This window comes from Habropoda laboriosa, unplaced genomic scaffold, assembly GCF_001263275.1.
Source record: "Habropoda laboriosa isolate 0110345459 unplaced genomic scaffold, ASM126327v1 scaffold67, whole genome shotgun sequence".
Lineage (NCBI taxonomy): Eukaryota > Metazoa > Arthropoda > Insecta > Hymenoptera > Apidae > Habropoda > Habropoda laboriosa.
Window position 1 is genome coordinate 2,108,916 of NW_017100242.1, and position 17,509 is coordinate 2,126,424.

At 35.7% G+C, this 17,509-nt stretch overlaps 2 protein-coding genes across 2 annotated transcripts in view; both read left to right on the top strand.

Annotated features, from left to right (window-relative positions):
* The window catches only part of LOC108571909 (homeobox protein engrailed-2b), a 5,809-nt gene extending 442 nt beyond the window's left edge, over positions 1-5,367 (top strand). The window contains exons 3-6 of the mRNA XM_017934067.1: positions 1-464; positions 741-899; positions 4,265-4,368; positions 5,044-5,367. Coding sequence (XP_017789556.1) covers positions 1-464; positions 741-899; positions 4,265-4,368; positions 5,044-5,349 — 1,033 coding nt within the window. The 3' untranslated portion in view covers positions 5,350-5,367. The remainder of the gene's footprint in view (positions 465-740; positions 900-4,264; positions 4,369-5,043) is intronic.
* A 3,783-nt stretch (positions 5,368-9,150) lies between these two features.
* The window catches only part of LOC108571995 (disintegrin and metalloproteinase domain-containing protein 10), a 117,639-nt gene continuing 109,280 nt past the window's right edge, over positions 9,151-17,509 (top strand). Inside the window, exon 1 of the mRNA XM_017934171.1 lies at positions 9,151-9,270. Within this exon, the coding sequence (XP_017789660.1) occupies positions 9,192-9,270 (79 nt within the window). The 5' untranslated portion in view covers positions 9,151-9,191. The remainder of the gene's footprint in view (positions 9,271-17,509) is intronic.

The window sequence follows — 17,509 nt, forward strand, 5'->3', positions numbered from 1 at the left end:
ATTGAACGGGGATCGAACGACGTTACCGATGACGGAGATCTATCAGAGCTCGAAGATGAACGACGAGATCTACGATCTTCGACGCGTGTTCATGCAACAAGATGTGAAGAAAATTTGTCTGATCGACAACGTCTACGAGCGAACGATAGAGGATCGTCGCGAACGATTCGCGAAATCGCCGGATAATCGTCAAGGAACGATGGAATACGTGTCTGACTCGAGCAACGAAAGTTACAAAGAGGTGCACAGGAAGGAAATCGAGAGGAAAAATTGCCTGCCGGTTGGTGTTTCCAGTGCTTTCACGATTGATAATATCCTCGGGAGACACGAGAAAAAGGACACCGAGGAGGTACCTTCTGGTTTAAACAACGCCGAGGACAAAGAGGAGGAACAGGAAGAGGGAGACGATAAAATGGAAGAAAATCAGTTTATCAGACCGACTGTTATATCGGCCACGCATTCGGGTAACATTTCTGACAATAAAATAGTACTTTTCTTTCGTTGCTCGTTCATTGTTCTGCTACCTATCTGATCGAGGGAATAGACGGATCCTGTCTGTGTTAAATTCTTCGAACGACGTTCCACGCGGTTCAAAGAAATTTTCGTTCTGTCTATGGTGATTTTGACGGTTTAGTTTACGTATCGTTGGAATGGTGTGTTAACGGAGATGTTTAAAAAAATATATGTCGATGTTAGTCGATGAGAATTTGCAAAAAGTCATTAGATTTATTATTTTACAGACATGAGTATGGGATTGTACGCGCCAGCAGGATTATCGTATTCAGAATTCACACTTTCTGATCCTGCTGGTTATTCGGCAACGTCTCTAGCTTCTGCGTCTCTTTTGTACAATAGTTGGTTTGCTCAAACGAAACCTGGTCAATTGTTCGGACTGCAAGGTGAGTTTATTTCATTTATTTAACGAGTCGTTGTAGAAAAGTATATACGCTACCTTTCAAATTCAGCAAAATTGAAAGTAACTGTGGACAAAAAAAAAAAGAATTAGACGAAAATGACAAACTTTACTGTTTTGCTGAGTTTCATATGAAACTTTGAATTTGATAAACGAACATTGGAATTTCATCGTCGGGCGGGAATTAAACGAATTGAATTTCATCGCACTTTAGCCATAGCGCGATTAAGATTACGACAGGCAGTGTGTTATTAAGTTTGCACGTTCCACTGTATTCAAATGGGAAATTGTAAATTGTCGGATAGAGTGTTTTTAGGGGTAACACTTGGTTTCGTCGAAAGTTACGAACTTTTCACATTTTCTCGTTGAAGTATCAGCGCACAAGGAAGTTTCGCTTTATTATAACAAAAGATTGTAATTATTTGTACGTAATAACTTATCGACGTAATTCCATTTTCGCGAACAATGCCGAGAAGAACGAAATCGGCGCGTTCTTTCTTGGCTCCAAGGGAATATTGGACATTACTCGAGGCGTCTATGGTAACAGCTTTTCGACACGCGAACGTCACATTAACAGCTGGGGTGTTGTATCCCCTTAATTTCAGTGTTACCGACCAGGTGTAAAATATATATATATACAGTTGAACGAGTGTCAAATCTTAATAATATTATATAACAAATGGTATTAATAACGTAATAATATTAGGTCTTCCTGAAAGTTCCCGCGGTTTCGAGTCGTTCATTTTGAGAAAAAGCGTAACTCCCTTGAAATAATTTAATTTAAAAGGCGGAATCTTTGAGAAGACATTGCTCAAACTGCTGAAAGAACGAAGCGTTGTTTAAAGTAATTTAATTTAAAAGGCGGAATCTCTGAGTAGACATTGGTGAAACTGCTGAAAAAAGGAAACGTTACTTAAAGTAATTTAATTTGAAAATCGGAATCTCTGAGAAGACATTGGTGAAACTGCTGAAAAAACGAAATGCTGTTTAAAGTAATTTAATTTGAAAATCGGAATCTCTGAGAGAAAGAAACTGCTGAAAGACGTTTACAGTATCCCCCTGTTTGCTGAATCGTGTTTGTGTAAGGTAAAAAAGTGAAAATCGTTTGAAGATAAATCAGGGGAATTTGGGGAATGAGTTAGAACTTCGATACCCAGTTGAAGCAATTTTTATACAGTTCTGCTTGCTAAATGCAGTCTGACACTGTCATGCAAAAGGTTAGGGTCTTTCCTGTTGATCATGACTGCTTGCTGTACCTTCAATTTTCGGTGAACGATCTCCAATTCGTTGTTGTATCATTCTACAGTGATAAATGATACCCTGCTTTAAGAAACTGTAGCGAATTAATTCCAAAGTAGACCACCAAACAGCGAGCATGAGTTTCTCAGGTGCAAACTAAGTTTGGATCAGGGAGATCCATCTGCGCCTTTCTTTCTCTCAGAGATTCTAATTTTCATGTAAAAATTAACGCTGTTGCAATACGTTAACAAAAGTTTATCCAACATTGCAGAAATGATTTCAGTGGAGTTATGCTTTTTAGAAAAATGAAAGGCTTAAAACCTCGGGAACTTTCAGGATGACCTAATAGATTTTCGTTTTATACACGCCATTTTGCAATAACATCTTCCTTAATGTGTTCACAATCGGCGACTACAGAACGTGAATAATATTCATCGGATACTTTAATCCGCCATCGTTGTTTCTCTTCTTTCGCTACCATCCGCCATGCTGTTAGGAGCCCATTTATCAGCGACATTACTCTAACCACCTTCCGGAGAGGTGCTAAATGTCTCTGTACACTCGTAAATCTTTGCTCCGCCGGTTTTCCTTCTTCGTCACTACGTTCCCTTTTCGGCCAATAGTCTTTGGTCTTCTAGGAAATGTGGTCGACCTGCGCAATAAATTTATTCCAATTAATTTGAAAAAATGAAAAAAAACGCGCTATTTAATTCATGTTTCCGTGTATTCCTTGATGTCTAGAAAGAGAAATCATTTAACAGTTATCGTTAACATAATTAAGATTTCTAAATTTTAATTTATATCTGCAACTTTGGAAGCTTGTGTATTTCACTTAAAATATATTTCGCTGATTTCACGTTACTGTAATAATTCGAATAAAATTTGACTTAGGACACGCACGATCTGCGTAAATTTGATTAATTAAAGGAACATCTGAAATTTTGTGTAGATATAAAGATTCGATTTTCTTTCTAATTCGATTTATTTAAAAAATTTCTTTGTTCAAAATAAAGAAAATTTATTTAGTAAGATAAGAAAAATTGTACGTAAAAGAATATCAAGGGGGCAGTAGCAGCTTCGTTTTACTCGAAAGGTTTACAAAAAGGAAAATACGAAAGGTCTTCTGCAAACATGTGACATCTATTTGTTAGACTAGAACGTAAGGGTTGAGTAGCTAACTGAACATTAAACAAGGGAAAAGAGAAAAAAGTCTCCATTTCCACGTGCAATCATCGCAATTTTCAGAATTCAACGATGACCGCTTCAAGAGAAAACTCGAAGACCGTTCGAAGTAATAATTCAAATCAACCCAGTAAATACGAAAAAATTTGTAAAAAAATGTACATTGAGATTCGTCTAAATAATAGGAAATACGTCAAACATAACGTGCACTCCTTGGAAGTGGTATTAACAATACACACAAGAAATTAATGATATCCTGAAATTACACAACTATTTTCTCACTTTTCCACAATTCGCAAAGAGAGTACAATGGTTTGGTTTCTCGCGAAAGAGCATCGCCATTCTTCTTTCTTCGCGGTGCCAATTACATCGTAAGCGTGAAAATTAATCGAAGAATTTTATTCGACGTCCACTTGTTCGTGAAAACGTACCACACAGTGTCGCGTTATTTAAATGCGACTAACAACGATATAATACCTCATATAACCCCTTGAACGGAAATGTGTAGAACTTCTTTGCACCATAATGATAATCGCATCCAAACGTTCCTCGGTATAAACTGTTTGTCCAACTCTTTGCCACATTCTGGCTTGTATTGACAGTAAGATGTCACACGTTCCTCAAACAATCCCACATGTTTTAGACACGCTTGGTAACTCTAGTCGCGGTCCAATGGGCAGACCGGAACGGAGAAAGTGGTAATTGAGTACAAGCTGACAAAGTTAGTTGAACAATTAAGAAGGATGATTATAATGTTAAATTTTTATTATCGTCGTCATAAATCTTCGAGAAGGTCTGTCGCGATAAACTGTCAACTCTACCATAGATGCTGGCCAATTAATGTTTGACTTTGTTGAAATTCTTACCGGTTACCGGTAGAATTTTTCTCGAATTTCTAAATTCTCTAAAATTATTTATCGTTTGCCGTAGCACCTAAACCTAGCGGAAGACGGTCCAGAAAACCAGGAATCGATCGAAAACCGCGTCAAGCGTACAGCGCGAAACAATTAGAAAGGCTTGAAGCTGAATTTAAGGTATGCTTTTTTTCGTAATTATTAAGACACCTGTTGTGTGATTTAAATGGCATTTTCTTGACGAAGTTAGTGTCGTATGAGAAGCCAAAAGAAGCGGAAACGATTAACTCCAGTTTTTGATATTCTTCCAATTTTAGAATCAAAATTAGTATCATGCTTGGTGCTTAATTTTTCATAGATAAAGAATTTAATAAATTTTATTTTATGGAGATAGTCACTTTGGCTCCTGAGTTTGACTTGCGACTTTGACTTGTGAGAAAAATAAGAGACGATAAAGTTTCTGCATTTTTTATACTCGATACGATGGCTTGAGTAGATTTTTTTTTTTAATTTGCAGTGGTTTTCGCGTAATTACGATACCACGAATGTTTGTAGCCCTTTCGCTGACAGGGTTTAATATGTAACGCGCATGACAGAGGGAAAATGTTCAATCGCGGCTGCAAAATCTTTTGTTTCGGCGTTTAAAAAATTTTTTGAAAATTTAAAAAATTTTTAAATTTGTATTTTAAAATGTATCATTTTATTGAATTAAGGTGGAAGTGTGAAAAAAAGCAAAAATAAAGGATTAAATCAATAATAATTTCTTAAAATTGCTAACTTTTTTCTGAAAATGCACAGTGGTCCAAATTTTTTTTACCGGTAGTGTATACGCAAATATTTCTTTTTGGTTCGCAGGTCGACAAATACTTGAGCGTAAGTAAACGAATGGAATTGTCGAAGTCTCTGAATTTGACGGAAGTGCAGATAAAAACGTGGTTCCAAAATCGTCGTACTAAATGGAAGAAACAGCTTACATCCAGGTTAAAGATCGCCCAAAGGCAAGGACTTTTTCCACCCACATATTTTCCACCAGCACAATACCCTCTATTGCCATATTACACCACACCTCTTGTGTTTGGAACTTCGGCGTCAGATGACGCTAACGTGAATCCGACGCAGATAACGTCACGACCTGTGGTATCATCGTCAGATACCCTATGAACGAATATCGATTTGAACTACTTAGCCGATTGTGACAGAAAAGTGCAATCAAAATTCGGTTTCACCATTTCACCGTAGTACCAAATGATAATTTTCATACCAAGCCATAATCATGTACATTTATTCAAATAATTCTCGCTGTATCTGTACAATACGATCTTAAGTTACCATAAATGCATGAAATTAGTTTTATGTACATAAATTTTGATGGTAATAAATAGAAGTTTAAAAGTATCCTTGCCTTTTGTGGTTATGCTATCTGTTGAATATATTTCGTGGTAGGATTTAAAAGTTAAAGTTTCTTATTTGTGTTATAGAAATGAGCAGAGATGTATTTGATGGTAATAAAAAGATGTGAAAAAAGTTAAATTTAAGGTTGTTAATTCAGGTGTAGTGATAAAACGTATATTGGATTTGTAATTTTAATTTTTTCTCATCGAGTGTTTGTGATTAGGTTATTTTTCCTTTTCGATTATATATTTTATAAAGTGTAATGGTAAACATTGTACCATTGTTGAAATTAGGCGTTATTTGAAAAATTATTGAATAGGAAACTTGTAAAATTTTGAGGAACTTTACACGCTGCATGAACTTTTTCGTAAATTTCAGAAATTTGAAAGTGATTTGTGTTTAGTATTTATTTACACATTGTTTCGTAGTATTCAGTCGCGAAATATTCTCAAATAATGTTTATTACTTAATATACGAACTTCACTGGACATCATTGGGATTAATTTTTGGAGGTAAGCTTGAAAACTTTCGAAGAACGTTTATTAAAAATTAAAGTCAGTTTCGAACTATCGTTCGTGAACTCAAAAATCTTATTACACGAAAGACGAACTTGTAAATTCTTCGAAAATGTAGCAAGTACGATACTTTGTCTATCATAACACACAGTGAACAAAATTATTTTATATTTTCTTATGTTATATCATTTTTTGTTATATTAGTTTCTGTTACGCAGTGAGTCCCACGCTTTGCCCTACATTGTGGTATATTATTACATCTCATCGATTTATCTGTTTCGCAAGCAACGGTTCGCACTTTTGGATACATAGGGAATTTTATTTTTGGAATCATATTATTAAGCTTCTTAAGGTTTAATTTTGCCTTCTTTTTTTTGCTCTTTTTTCTTTCAGGATGCAGAGTGCTCATATCGCGCATTTTTACTTTCACTGACGACTGCACTGTTCTAACGTGAATTTCTGGACTGCAACTTTTGTCAGAGGTCAATCTTTCTTTAATAGAAGCTTGTACAGACATGTGAAGTTTGTCTGTCTTGTTGGACATCGCCGCTGCAATTGCCATTGTACTTTTAGCACACAAATAACAACAGCTTTTCGTGAAATCCATTTCTGGAACGAAATCTTTAATCAGTTGTTCATCCTGACCCATTTCAAACGTACGCACAGATGTATCTGAAGGATGTCCCTTCTTTTTCTTCATGCTTTTTTTACGTTCTTTCGAATCTTTAAATCTGCCTACTTTTTCATCTCTCCTGTGTTTCTTTTTCGAGGGATCAATTGAATCTCTATGACTTATGGTTGAAACACTAGGTTCTGTACTAAAAGTGGTTTGTTTCTTTTTTTTAAATTTTTTCTTCAGACGTTTGCAAAAACCTTTTTTCGATTTACGCACTTCGGTTATCTTAGATTTTTTTCTTCTGCAACATTGAGCACACCATAAATAAATCTTCTGTCCTATGTTACTAGATTTGTCTCTAGACGTAGAACTCGAAGTAGAATCAAGATTTGCATTTTGCTTTCTCTTTTTCTGCTCTTTATTTTTTCCTTGACTTTTGCCAAGATTCTTATTCTTTTCGGATATTGTTTGCGCTATTATGAAATGAAATTAGTATTGATTGCAAAACGTATAATTACCTTTAATATAGCAAAATTTACTTGAGCTGTACTCAAATGGATTTCGCCTGAGTGTTTGAGTACGTTTAAAACTGTCTCTCTTTTCATTCTTCTGTTTGTGTTTAAGAGATTGATTTATATTTGCAAAATGAGTTTCTGACATTGCCTCCGTTGAATTGTACGAATTATGCTCACTCTTGTACGAACAGTTTATGTTATTAGGTTAGATGCCACTCGTTATTTTTAATCGAAGACTAAGTAAGTGTAAATTATAATCAGATTTACTTTCAATTATTTTATGCAACTACGTTTATATTTCTTACTTGATGTAATTATCGTAAAGTTTAATTTCATTATTAATAGAAGGTTAGATACTTTACTAAATTAATCGAAGTTCACATGATCACTGACTTTAATTTTATATTTGTAATTTTTAAGTAGATCTGAACGAAATATTGTTAGATACAAATAATTTAATGTAATTTCAGGTTTATTATTTTGTTTGTAGCAATATTAAATTTTATAATATTAAATTTCGATCCATGTTTGGTTTTTAAAACTCCCGGGCAGAGGGAGGCTGGAAGTGCTACCAACGTTGTAAATGTAAAATTCCTGTTCCTATACAAGCCATGCATTTTTATTAGACTCGACGATATTTTGTTTAAAATTCTAAGTAATTAACAAAATAATACTGTAAATTGTGTCTTAAATTAGTTACATAAAATGTTATAATACGGAATATTTTTTTACTGAAAGAGTTTTTCACATGGGGATAAAAATTTTGGAATCTTGGAATTGCTAATAAAACTGAAAAATCATTTATATAAAATGTACGTATATAACAAACTGTGTAAATAATTATCCTTTAATATCATAGGGCAATATTAAGGTATAGTAATTTAATGCATATAATTTTATATTATTCCATAGTGTACTCATATAAGAGTAAAAAATATTTTTCATACAATATTCACGAATAAATATTAATATTAACGTTGACGTTGCATATGCATATCAAATTGACATTCACTAGAATTATAGGGGTAACTTCATTTATAATTTGCCTACGCCTATGTTTGAATTAGCGTGGACGCCATTGAATGACATCACACGTTTACATTGCAGGCTAGCAACATCTTCGTAGCGGATGATAACTATCGCTCTCTAGCGGCACGGGATCGGACGAATAACTAGCGCATCATGAAGATCACAGGGAAGTCGAAGCTTCAGCGGTGGCAAGACTGCCAGTGGCGACGGTGGCGACTGGCCGACGTCGTGTGTATGTTTTGTTGCTGCTGCGATGCGTCTATTAAATCTGGAGTCGTATCGTAAAAGAGTGTGAGAAAAAGAGCGGTCAGCTGTTGCGACGCTTGCCAGATAGCGCGGTGAAACGTACGGCAGAGAAGTAAATAGCCGAGGAAGGATTGGAGGAGCGAGGAAAACGAATAGCGTGCGACAGAAAAAAGGTTACAAGGGGCGGATCGTCGGTGGTAAGGACCGTCCGCGTGCAAGTGATAATATCGGTGGAAAACGATGGCGTAAGCTCGTCAACCCTGATTTGGAGGCGTACCGTGTGCCGTGTATCGTGGCCTTCCGTCATTTTCTGCTGGGTTTCGTACGACGCGTATGTCTCGGCTGCTCCGAAAAGTTGCGCGCGCGAACAACGGAACGCGTTTACACCGTAAAGTCAGTGAAAATATCATCTAGTGTGTGCTGTGCTATCTAGTTGCTACGCAAGCTGAGTGGTGAATATACTCGGAATATCGGTTCATCTTTAATCACCGGGTATCACGAAGCTTTCGCGTATACACCACCAGCGTTTACTATTCGTAGTTGCATCGTGTTTCTCGTGTCTTGTTACGGTTGTTAAGTGACTAACGTTCGAAACCGCTGCTTCCTCGTGTCATCACGTTGTTGTTTTGTTTATTGTTGTTCGCGCGTATTCGCGAGGTAGTGCCAAGAGTTCTTACTGTGGGAGAGAATATGGTTACAATGCTCAGTGATACGTGCGGATATGTTCTCTTTCTGCTGTTGCTGTTGTTGGTTCCTTATATCGAGAGTGGTAAGTGTCTACTCTATGAACTTCATCTTATTTCCCATTTTAGACATATTTTTAGACCGAACGAGATTGCCTTTCGATTTCAACATGACGTGATCGTGTATCAATAGGGTTGTGTTTTGCGAGAGAGTGTACATCCGTGTGTTGCTTAACGTTTAGCCCGTGAAATGTGCTGTTGGCTCGATGTCATATGCATACGCGACTCTCTGCATACGGATATGTATATATGTGTGCGTCCGTTACTGCGCTCATGAATCATCCTTTCACGAAGAGCGTGTCGAGCGCATTTCTCTGTGATGCTTTCGAAACGAAAGGCAAATGCAGTGCTTACTTTTCGGAAACGTTTGTACCTTTTTTTTTTTTCTTTTTATGCTAAAATGAAACTGTCGAGGATGTGAAGCTGTATTATTCTGTTCCCCCGTTCGAGGATGTGATTATATACGACCGTTGTTTTTACGAATAAAAATTACATTCAGTTTATGGGGCTCTAATTTGTAGTCACCCCGGTGGTTAAATAGGAAATGCATTCTCATTGCGTGTGTTTTAACCTTAACAACGCGCGTTTTAGATTGAAACGCGGATTTCCGTTTGAATTCTGAGAAAGGAAAAGGAATACAATCAGTGAGTGAATTTCATGAATCACGAATTTGCTGAAATTGGAGATAACGTTTCTTTAGAAATTTATACGATAAATTGTGTAGGTTATAGTTTTTCCTGCTCGTACTATCCAATGAATCATACGCGCGGTTCAATTTATCGCGTGTTCTGGAATTATCGATATATTGGAAACTTTTATTCGTGTATTATCGATCGAAATTTACGAAAAATTTCTTTGTGTGATCAAGTGAGAGCGATCCACTTTACCGTAGTGTAAACCGTAAAATTGCCCTCGCCGGAAGTCCCAGTTAGGGACCAGTGACTGATGTAGATGATAGATGCACACTGACGAGTGCGCCACTATGTTATCTATTTGAAGTTAAAAGTAAACGCGAAAAAAAAGGGAAACGCGCACAGATTATTTTGACAATTTTTATCATTTTTTTAAATCTCGTAACATCGAAGACAGAGTATTTAATTTTTCTTCATCGGAAGACGACTTTTTTAAAACCATAACGTCTTTATTTATTATCACAATTTATATATTAATTTTTTAATTGATAAATATTTGTAAAAGAAATGATTGATAACAAATTATATAAATTGCATAGGAGTTACACAAGATGTTTACTATTCATGATTGATAGTGTTTTGAGACCGTTATTCCTCGAACGTAAATATTGTAGTTGATAACATCAAGAAAATTTATACAGAATTATTCAAAAAATTATGAAATTTGTATAAGTGGGATCAGGTGAAATCTGATATTCTTCAAATTTATCGCATAAAATGAAAAATTCTGGTGTGTATAATTATAGTGAATAGGAAATATGAAATATTCTTTAGTTTTTTGTAGCTATATTAAAATTTTGCAAAACATTATACAATGTTTAAAACTTATACTCTGTATTTTAAACACTTTGTTCATTTTTTTTTCATACAAATGAATGGATAGTTTTATAAATATATTTTATATGCATTGCGACAAGCGTTGTAAACGTTTTAAGAATTATCAACCTTATTAATGTGGGCGCGTGTGAATCATGCGTTCTGAATGGAAAGTTACCGAATATCATTGTGGCAGGAAACGTATAAAATGGACATTAGAATATCCTGTTTGTTCTTTACAACTCTTTTGTCAAGAAACTCTTATCTAGAATAGGATTCAGTAATTAAATTAGCATATACTAATTTAATAATGTGATTAAATTATTAAATTACAAAATACGAACTAATGCATTAGAAGCAGATTACACGTATACCGATCGAGTTATCGAATAGATCATTTTTTTTTAGAATAAAAATAACTTGAATCTATCGATTTGAAACTTTGTACACATTTATTTATATTTTATCATGTTACATGAATTTCTTTTTCGTTTAACAAAAATTTATTTGCTTATCACGAAAATATAATACCTTTTACATACGGTGTAAATAAAAAACATGTACTTGACGATTAAAAGTTGGGAAGTAAGTCTCGTTAAATATTTACAATTCCATTAATTTTAACGAAACTCTTTAGGGACGTATTTTAAAAACCTCCAACTAGCAGAAAATGTAAGAAAAACAAATCAATTCTTGGAAAGTTCTACATGGAGTAACCTCTTCCGTGCACTTGTTGCATTATCCACAAATACATACATACACACCACTGGAGGAAATTATAAGTTCGCCGTGTTTTTCAGTAATTCGGTCGATTCTATTTCTTAATTACTCAAGTACGAACCGTTTCTTATTCTGATTTAAATTAGAGAAAGCAACTTTAGGTAAAGCGTTAAGATTAACTCTTTCGCTGCGGCAGGTTTTAATAAGTAACGCGCGTTGCAGATGGCAGATGTTCAACAGCGTTCGCAGAATCTTTTGTTTTGGCGTTTTAACATTTTTAAAAAATTTCAAATTCGTCATTTTATTAAATTAAGGTGGAAGTGCGCAAAGGACGAAAATTGAGGATTGAATTAAGGTGGAAATATGCAAAGGGCAAAAATTAAAGGTTAAATTAAGGTGGAAGAGTGCAAAGGGCAAAAATAGAGGATTAAACGAAGGTGAAAGTGTGCCAGGAGGCGCCAAGAGCACGGCGAGAGAAAATATTCGGACCGCCTATAGGCGCGAAGGACACAGTGCGAGAAACATTCAACGCGCCTATAGGCGCCAAGGTCACAGTTGGAGAAAATCTCAAAAACTCCTACAGGCGCCAGTAGTGAAAGGTTTAAACAATGCAAAAATTAGTGCGTATAGGAGACTGTTCGGCACTGATATATATCATCAGTAGACTGCGGATTTTTATACAAATTTATATTTTTGAGAATATGGTAAAAAAATTATTTCACATATTTTTTCATATTACGTGTATTCAAATTTCCTACAAATGTATAAAAATCCGCAGCCTAATTATCAGATAGACTTATCACGAGATTATTACGAATGCATCTGGTAGGGATGGGGTTAAGTTCAATATATACTTACGAATCCCAGTAAATTTCAATAACCAAGTCTCATTTCACTGGTTTCGATTACTACTCACGAGGAATAAAGTTTCAACGAGTACACTTGCAATGTAATCATTTAATGGAAATTGGTTTCGAACCCCGGAATAAGTACCTGCAAAGAATCGAATTTTGGAAATAAGAATTCTTATAATTTTAGTTATTACTCTATAACTGAATCATGTACAAAAAGTACCATAATCGATTGTAAAAATAGCGAAGTAAGAGTAATTTTGAAAAGCAGAAAATTTTTGGGAAAATATAAAATTTTTCGATCAGTATCCGAGTCTACTTGCAATTTCTTCAACTACTCATCAAAGATTCGAATCTATCACTTGCAAGTCCTGTTTTTATTTCTCGAAACACCTACAGAAAGTTCGAATCCAATCGGTCAATATTTGATTATCCGAATCGAAATCACTCGAGTATCGAAATACTCTAATCCAAATTGAGCAGCAATTCGAACACTCGACTACTCAAGCTTCCTATATCCGCAAATCCAAGCAGCAGCAAAATCTCCAAACGTAGATTCGTTGTATTCTCGATCCGATAAAAAGAAACGAGTTATCGCTCCCGCGGAATATTCCCCCAGAAAATTTTCGTCCTTCGAAAAATTTTCCTTCCCAGAGAAACACCCGGAACACTTTGATGAGAGTAAAAATTCGCCGCAGACCTTGCAACGCAGTCGGAATAGAAAGATGCAGCAGTTAACTCTGATAGGTTGGGTCGTTTCGTTTGGCCCTGGGGCCATATCTCAAGGACAAAAGGTCGATTTTTCTTTTACCGAACTTTTCAATTCTTCGACGAACCCAGGGCACTTCGAATGGCTCGCGGGACGCTGTAGCAAACTTGGGGAAATCCTGAAGCGCGGCACGTTGCGGCCATCCTCGTATATCTCATTGGGAAACTGCGTTTGCCTCTGGAAAATGTGCAGTCGAGAGCTGAATAATATAATGTCCTGATTTTCAAATTTCATACAACCTTCTCGAGCTTCTACCTGTTCTATCTGCGATCTGACTTCCAGCTCAACGACGGTTTAGAAATTCTTCCTAGAGTATGTTTATTCTCCCTTTCGTTACTATTGGCGCTTATATGCGTTTTGAACATTTCCCCGCACTATACTGTTTGGAGCCTTTCGGCGCACTTCCACAATTGTCTACTTTGTCGTCCAATTTTAGTAGTATTCCGATAAGAAAATTCTACACCCGAGGCAAACACGGATAGGAAATGTGCGAAATAACAACGATCCGGCCGGGTATTTAAATCTTTTCCTGGAAGATCAAATATTTTAAGTGAGAATTATGCAAACGGGTATCCCGTTATTGACATAAGGGTTAATTTAACACGTAATTTTATCCTTTACGCACTTCCACCTTAATCTCATGAACCGAATTTTAAAACGATACGGTCGAAATAATAAATTTTGCAGCCGTGGTTAAAAATTTACCCCCAGTCAATCATGTTACACATTAAAATCTTAAGAAGGGGTTAATACACCGTTTACGATGATTCAGATGACACTGTGTTTTAAGTTTGCTGTGTGCTGGTTTAATTATTCTTCGCGTTGGACGTTTTTTTTTTTTAATTTCTTCTTTGGTTTTGTATTGTGTAGATATGAAGTAATAAAATTTCGTTTATTTCTGTTGTTGCGCTTCATTAGTATTAATATTACGTTGAAGTGAGATACTTCACGGTTTTGTACGACACGCAGAGAGAAATATGTTGGAAACACTAACTTTGCAGTTTTCCTAATGCATCCGACTACGAACTGTTCTCGTCAGAAAATGTCCCACTTTAGACGAAACGCTTTTGTGCAACAGTTTTTTCATATATTGCAAACTTTCGCGTATAACACTGGTTTGCATTCAAATCCTCGGTGAGAAACAATAGGCGCATTCCGTAGATTTTTATATGTTAAATCCATTTTTATTATTTTCCAGTTTTATGAAAAAAGCGCCTGGCTTTTCTAGGAATTATTCACTTTCAACGCTGAACCACGTTTGTATCTTAAAATGAATAATTATTTTTCAAAATTTCGGTTGGAATATTGCCTTTGAGTTGACCCTTTCCTGATAAAAAATTGTTCACTTTAAAATTAATATATCTTAGAATGAATAATTATTTTAAAAATTTTCGTTGGAATATTGCCTTCGAGTTGACCCTTTCCTGATAAAAAATTGTTCACTTTAAAATTAATATATCTTAGAATGAATAATTATTTTAAAAATTTTCGTTGGAGTATTACCTTCGATTTAACCCTTTCGCGAGAAAATAATTTTTTTGCACAATTTTTCATTCATCTTTGGATCATCGTGTTTGCAATGGACACTAAATTGGTATGAATTTTTATTTGAGCACTCAAATGAGACATACACACGTGAAAGGGTTGAAAGATGGAAATTAACCCTTTCGCCTGGGAAAGTTGGTAGTTCTGATGGTTTAGTAACAGGAACATCGATTCTGTATTCCCAGCATGGTTGTTTGTAAAGCAAATTTACCACATACATACGTTCAATAGTGGATCAAGTTAGCTAGTCAGCCTCAGCTTCTGATTTCTAATGTAATTAACCCAGTATAAAATTATGGTCAATATATTAAATTATAAAATTTCTTTGTTAAAATACAAAATATTCAACCATGATTTTAACCAATTGTAAAAATATTACACTCACTATTAAAAATGCCTTACTTAATTTATCGTCACTTTTCTAATTTCCTTGAAATTTACTTCTTACCAGTATATTAAATTATACAATTTCTTTATTAAAATACAAAATATTCAACCATGATTTTAACCAATTGTAAAAATATCACACTGATTATTAAAAATGCCTTACTTAATTTATCGTCACTTTTCTAATTTCCTTGAAATTTACTTGTTACCTGTATAATCGCGACGTTCTCCAGACCTGTTCTACTTACCGAAGTTGCCTCACATCTACGAATAATACGAACAGAGTCTTCGCCTGGTGTTTCGGTCGTGAACAATTTCGCAATGAGAAATTGAAAATTAGAAATTTGGAAACAGCGTTGAAAAATATGTTGCAAAAGCTGGTGTTTGTAAGGTCAATGCTTTCGTGCGGACTCGAGATCCGATAGACACGGCCGTGAACACTGCACTCTCAACAGCGGACGGATTCACGACGGAAACGTGACGAAACAGTTGTTATCCAATTGTTGCATCACTTTTACCTCGTTGGACTTGTTCCTTTCGGACCGCATGCTGCCTGCTTCATTATCCAGGACACGCTGTATATGGAGAAATGAAAATCGAATAGCGATAACTTGCTTTCCTTTCACGCGCAGACTCACGTCTCTTGCCATCGAAGTTTCAATTTTTACTCGAAACTGTGTAAACGAGAGTTTTAGTGAAATAATTCAGTTGTTTTGTAGGTATAAAGAATTATTGACCCCTTAGCCTATAGCAACGCGTCACACTCGTGAGAGATTCTGGCCGAGATGTGAGAAAAATAGTTATATTAATTGGAAAACTTCGTTGTAGTCCTAACTTTCGTTTGAATTTGTAACACTGAGAATTAGTGAATGTAATTAATCTGTAACAGATAAACTTTTGTTACCTGATACAGTACTGGAACACTGAATGACAGACGCTTGGATGCATAGTAAAAAGAAATTCATAGGTTAAGGGGTTAATATGGTATAATACGATTGATTTATTCAAAGGACTGTTTTTCTAGATTTTGGAAAATGGAAAGAAAGTATTTGAAAAATTGTACTTTCTTGCACAACAAACTGATGACTTATTGTCTATACAGTAGGAGATGAGGTGTTTAGGAAGGGAGAAGGAAGGTTTGTTCTTTCACTGGCTCATTCTCTGACCCACTTGCATTTCGGCAATAGCGTCAGCTCGAGGTCGAGCAATATCTAGATGTAGAATCTCGGCAGTGTCTTGTTAGAGTGACGTCGTCGTTCACATTTGCGCCATTTCTATCGAGATTCCTGTTGTACAAGTATATTTCTGCCGATGTCTCGTAATTTTTCATATAATCTTCGTGAAATTTTATTTATTCGAAGAGTCACAGTTTTATTTGAGAAATCTGTTCTGAAATCGTGAATTATTTATTCATTTACGTATACACAGAGAAAAGGGAAAATATTTTTAAAAAATAGATTGGAAATGCATTCCCAAAGTGGCAGCATTGATTTTAGGATCTGTTCTTTCACGATGCATGTGTGACAGTAGTACGCGGATCAGTCCTCAACTTTTCAAGCACATGGTTCACAATCAATTCTCTCCAGGCTCTTTCTCCTAAGTGGGTACTGTCACTCACCCTTCACACAAAACCAAATATACGCATGCACAGCCACATGTTCCCAGAACTAAACAGATGTTCTTATAACTAGAGATACGGACACTACGCACTGCAAACCTACAGCTGTATAATAGATCGTGCAAAAAAAGTTCTCCACTCTAAGTTAGTTCTAAAAATATTCGAACACTAACAAAGCAGCCATTGAATGGATTTTCCCGAAAATTAAGGCTGCATCATCTCCTACACGCTTTGCAGTACTTTTGCTCGCACTCTGTGCAGCTATATTTCTTCCGTCGACTATACACGAACTTTCAAAACTGATTCTCCCAAAAATTAAGACTCGTATGACTAAATTTTATTCTGCATTTTTTATTTATTTTTGCTTAAGAAATCACCTCCTGCCCTCTCGTATATACAATACTTCCAGTCGCACTCTGTATAGCTATATTTCTTTCATCGACTATACACGAATTTTCAAACCTGATTCTCCCAAAAGTTGAGCCTCGTGTGCCTAAATTTTATTCTCGACTTTTTATTTATTTTTGCTTAAGAAATCATCTCCCGCCCTCAACTCCTGGTAGAGTACTTCAATAGAATCCCAAGTGTCTCGATAAAACGATGTATTATCCTTCCTACCAATTTCATCGATTAACATTTGGAATATCGTACAAGTACCCACTTCCTCCTTAAAGCTCACGATTAGACCAGCATCCCAAAGAACTCGAAGACACTGTTTTTGTCCACGATATTTACTAAGATGGAAGTTTAGTAGGAATTTTGTGACTGGAGCATAGAAGCGTCTCGGAGAATTCAGAATTCCCGAATCAAGAGGATCTTATCCCTAAGGTATTCTGTGTTCAGGGATATGGGTGCTCGCTCTGAAAC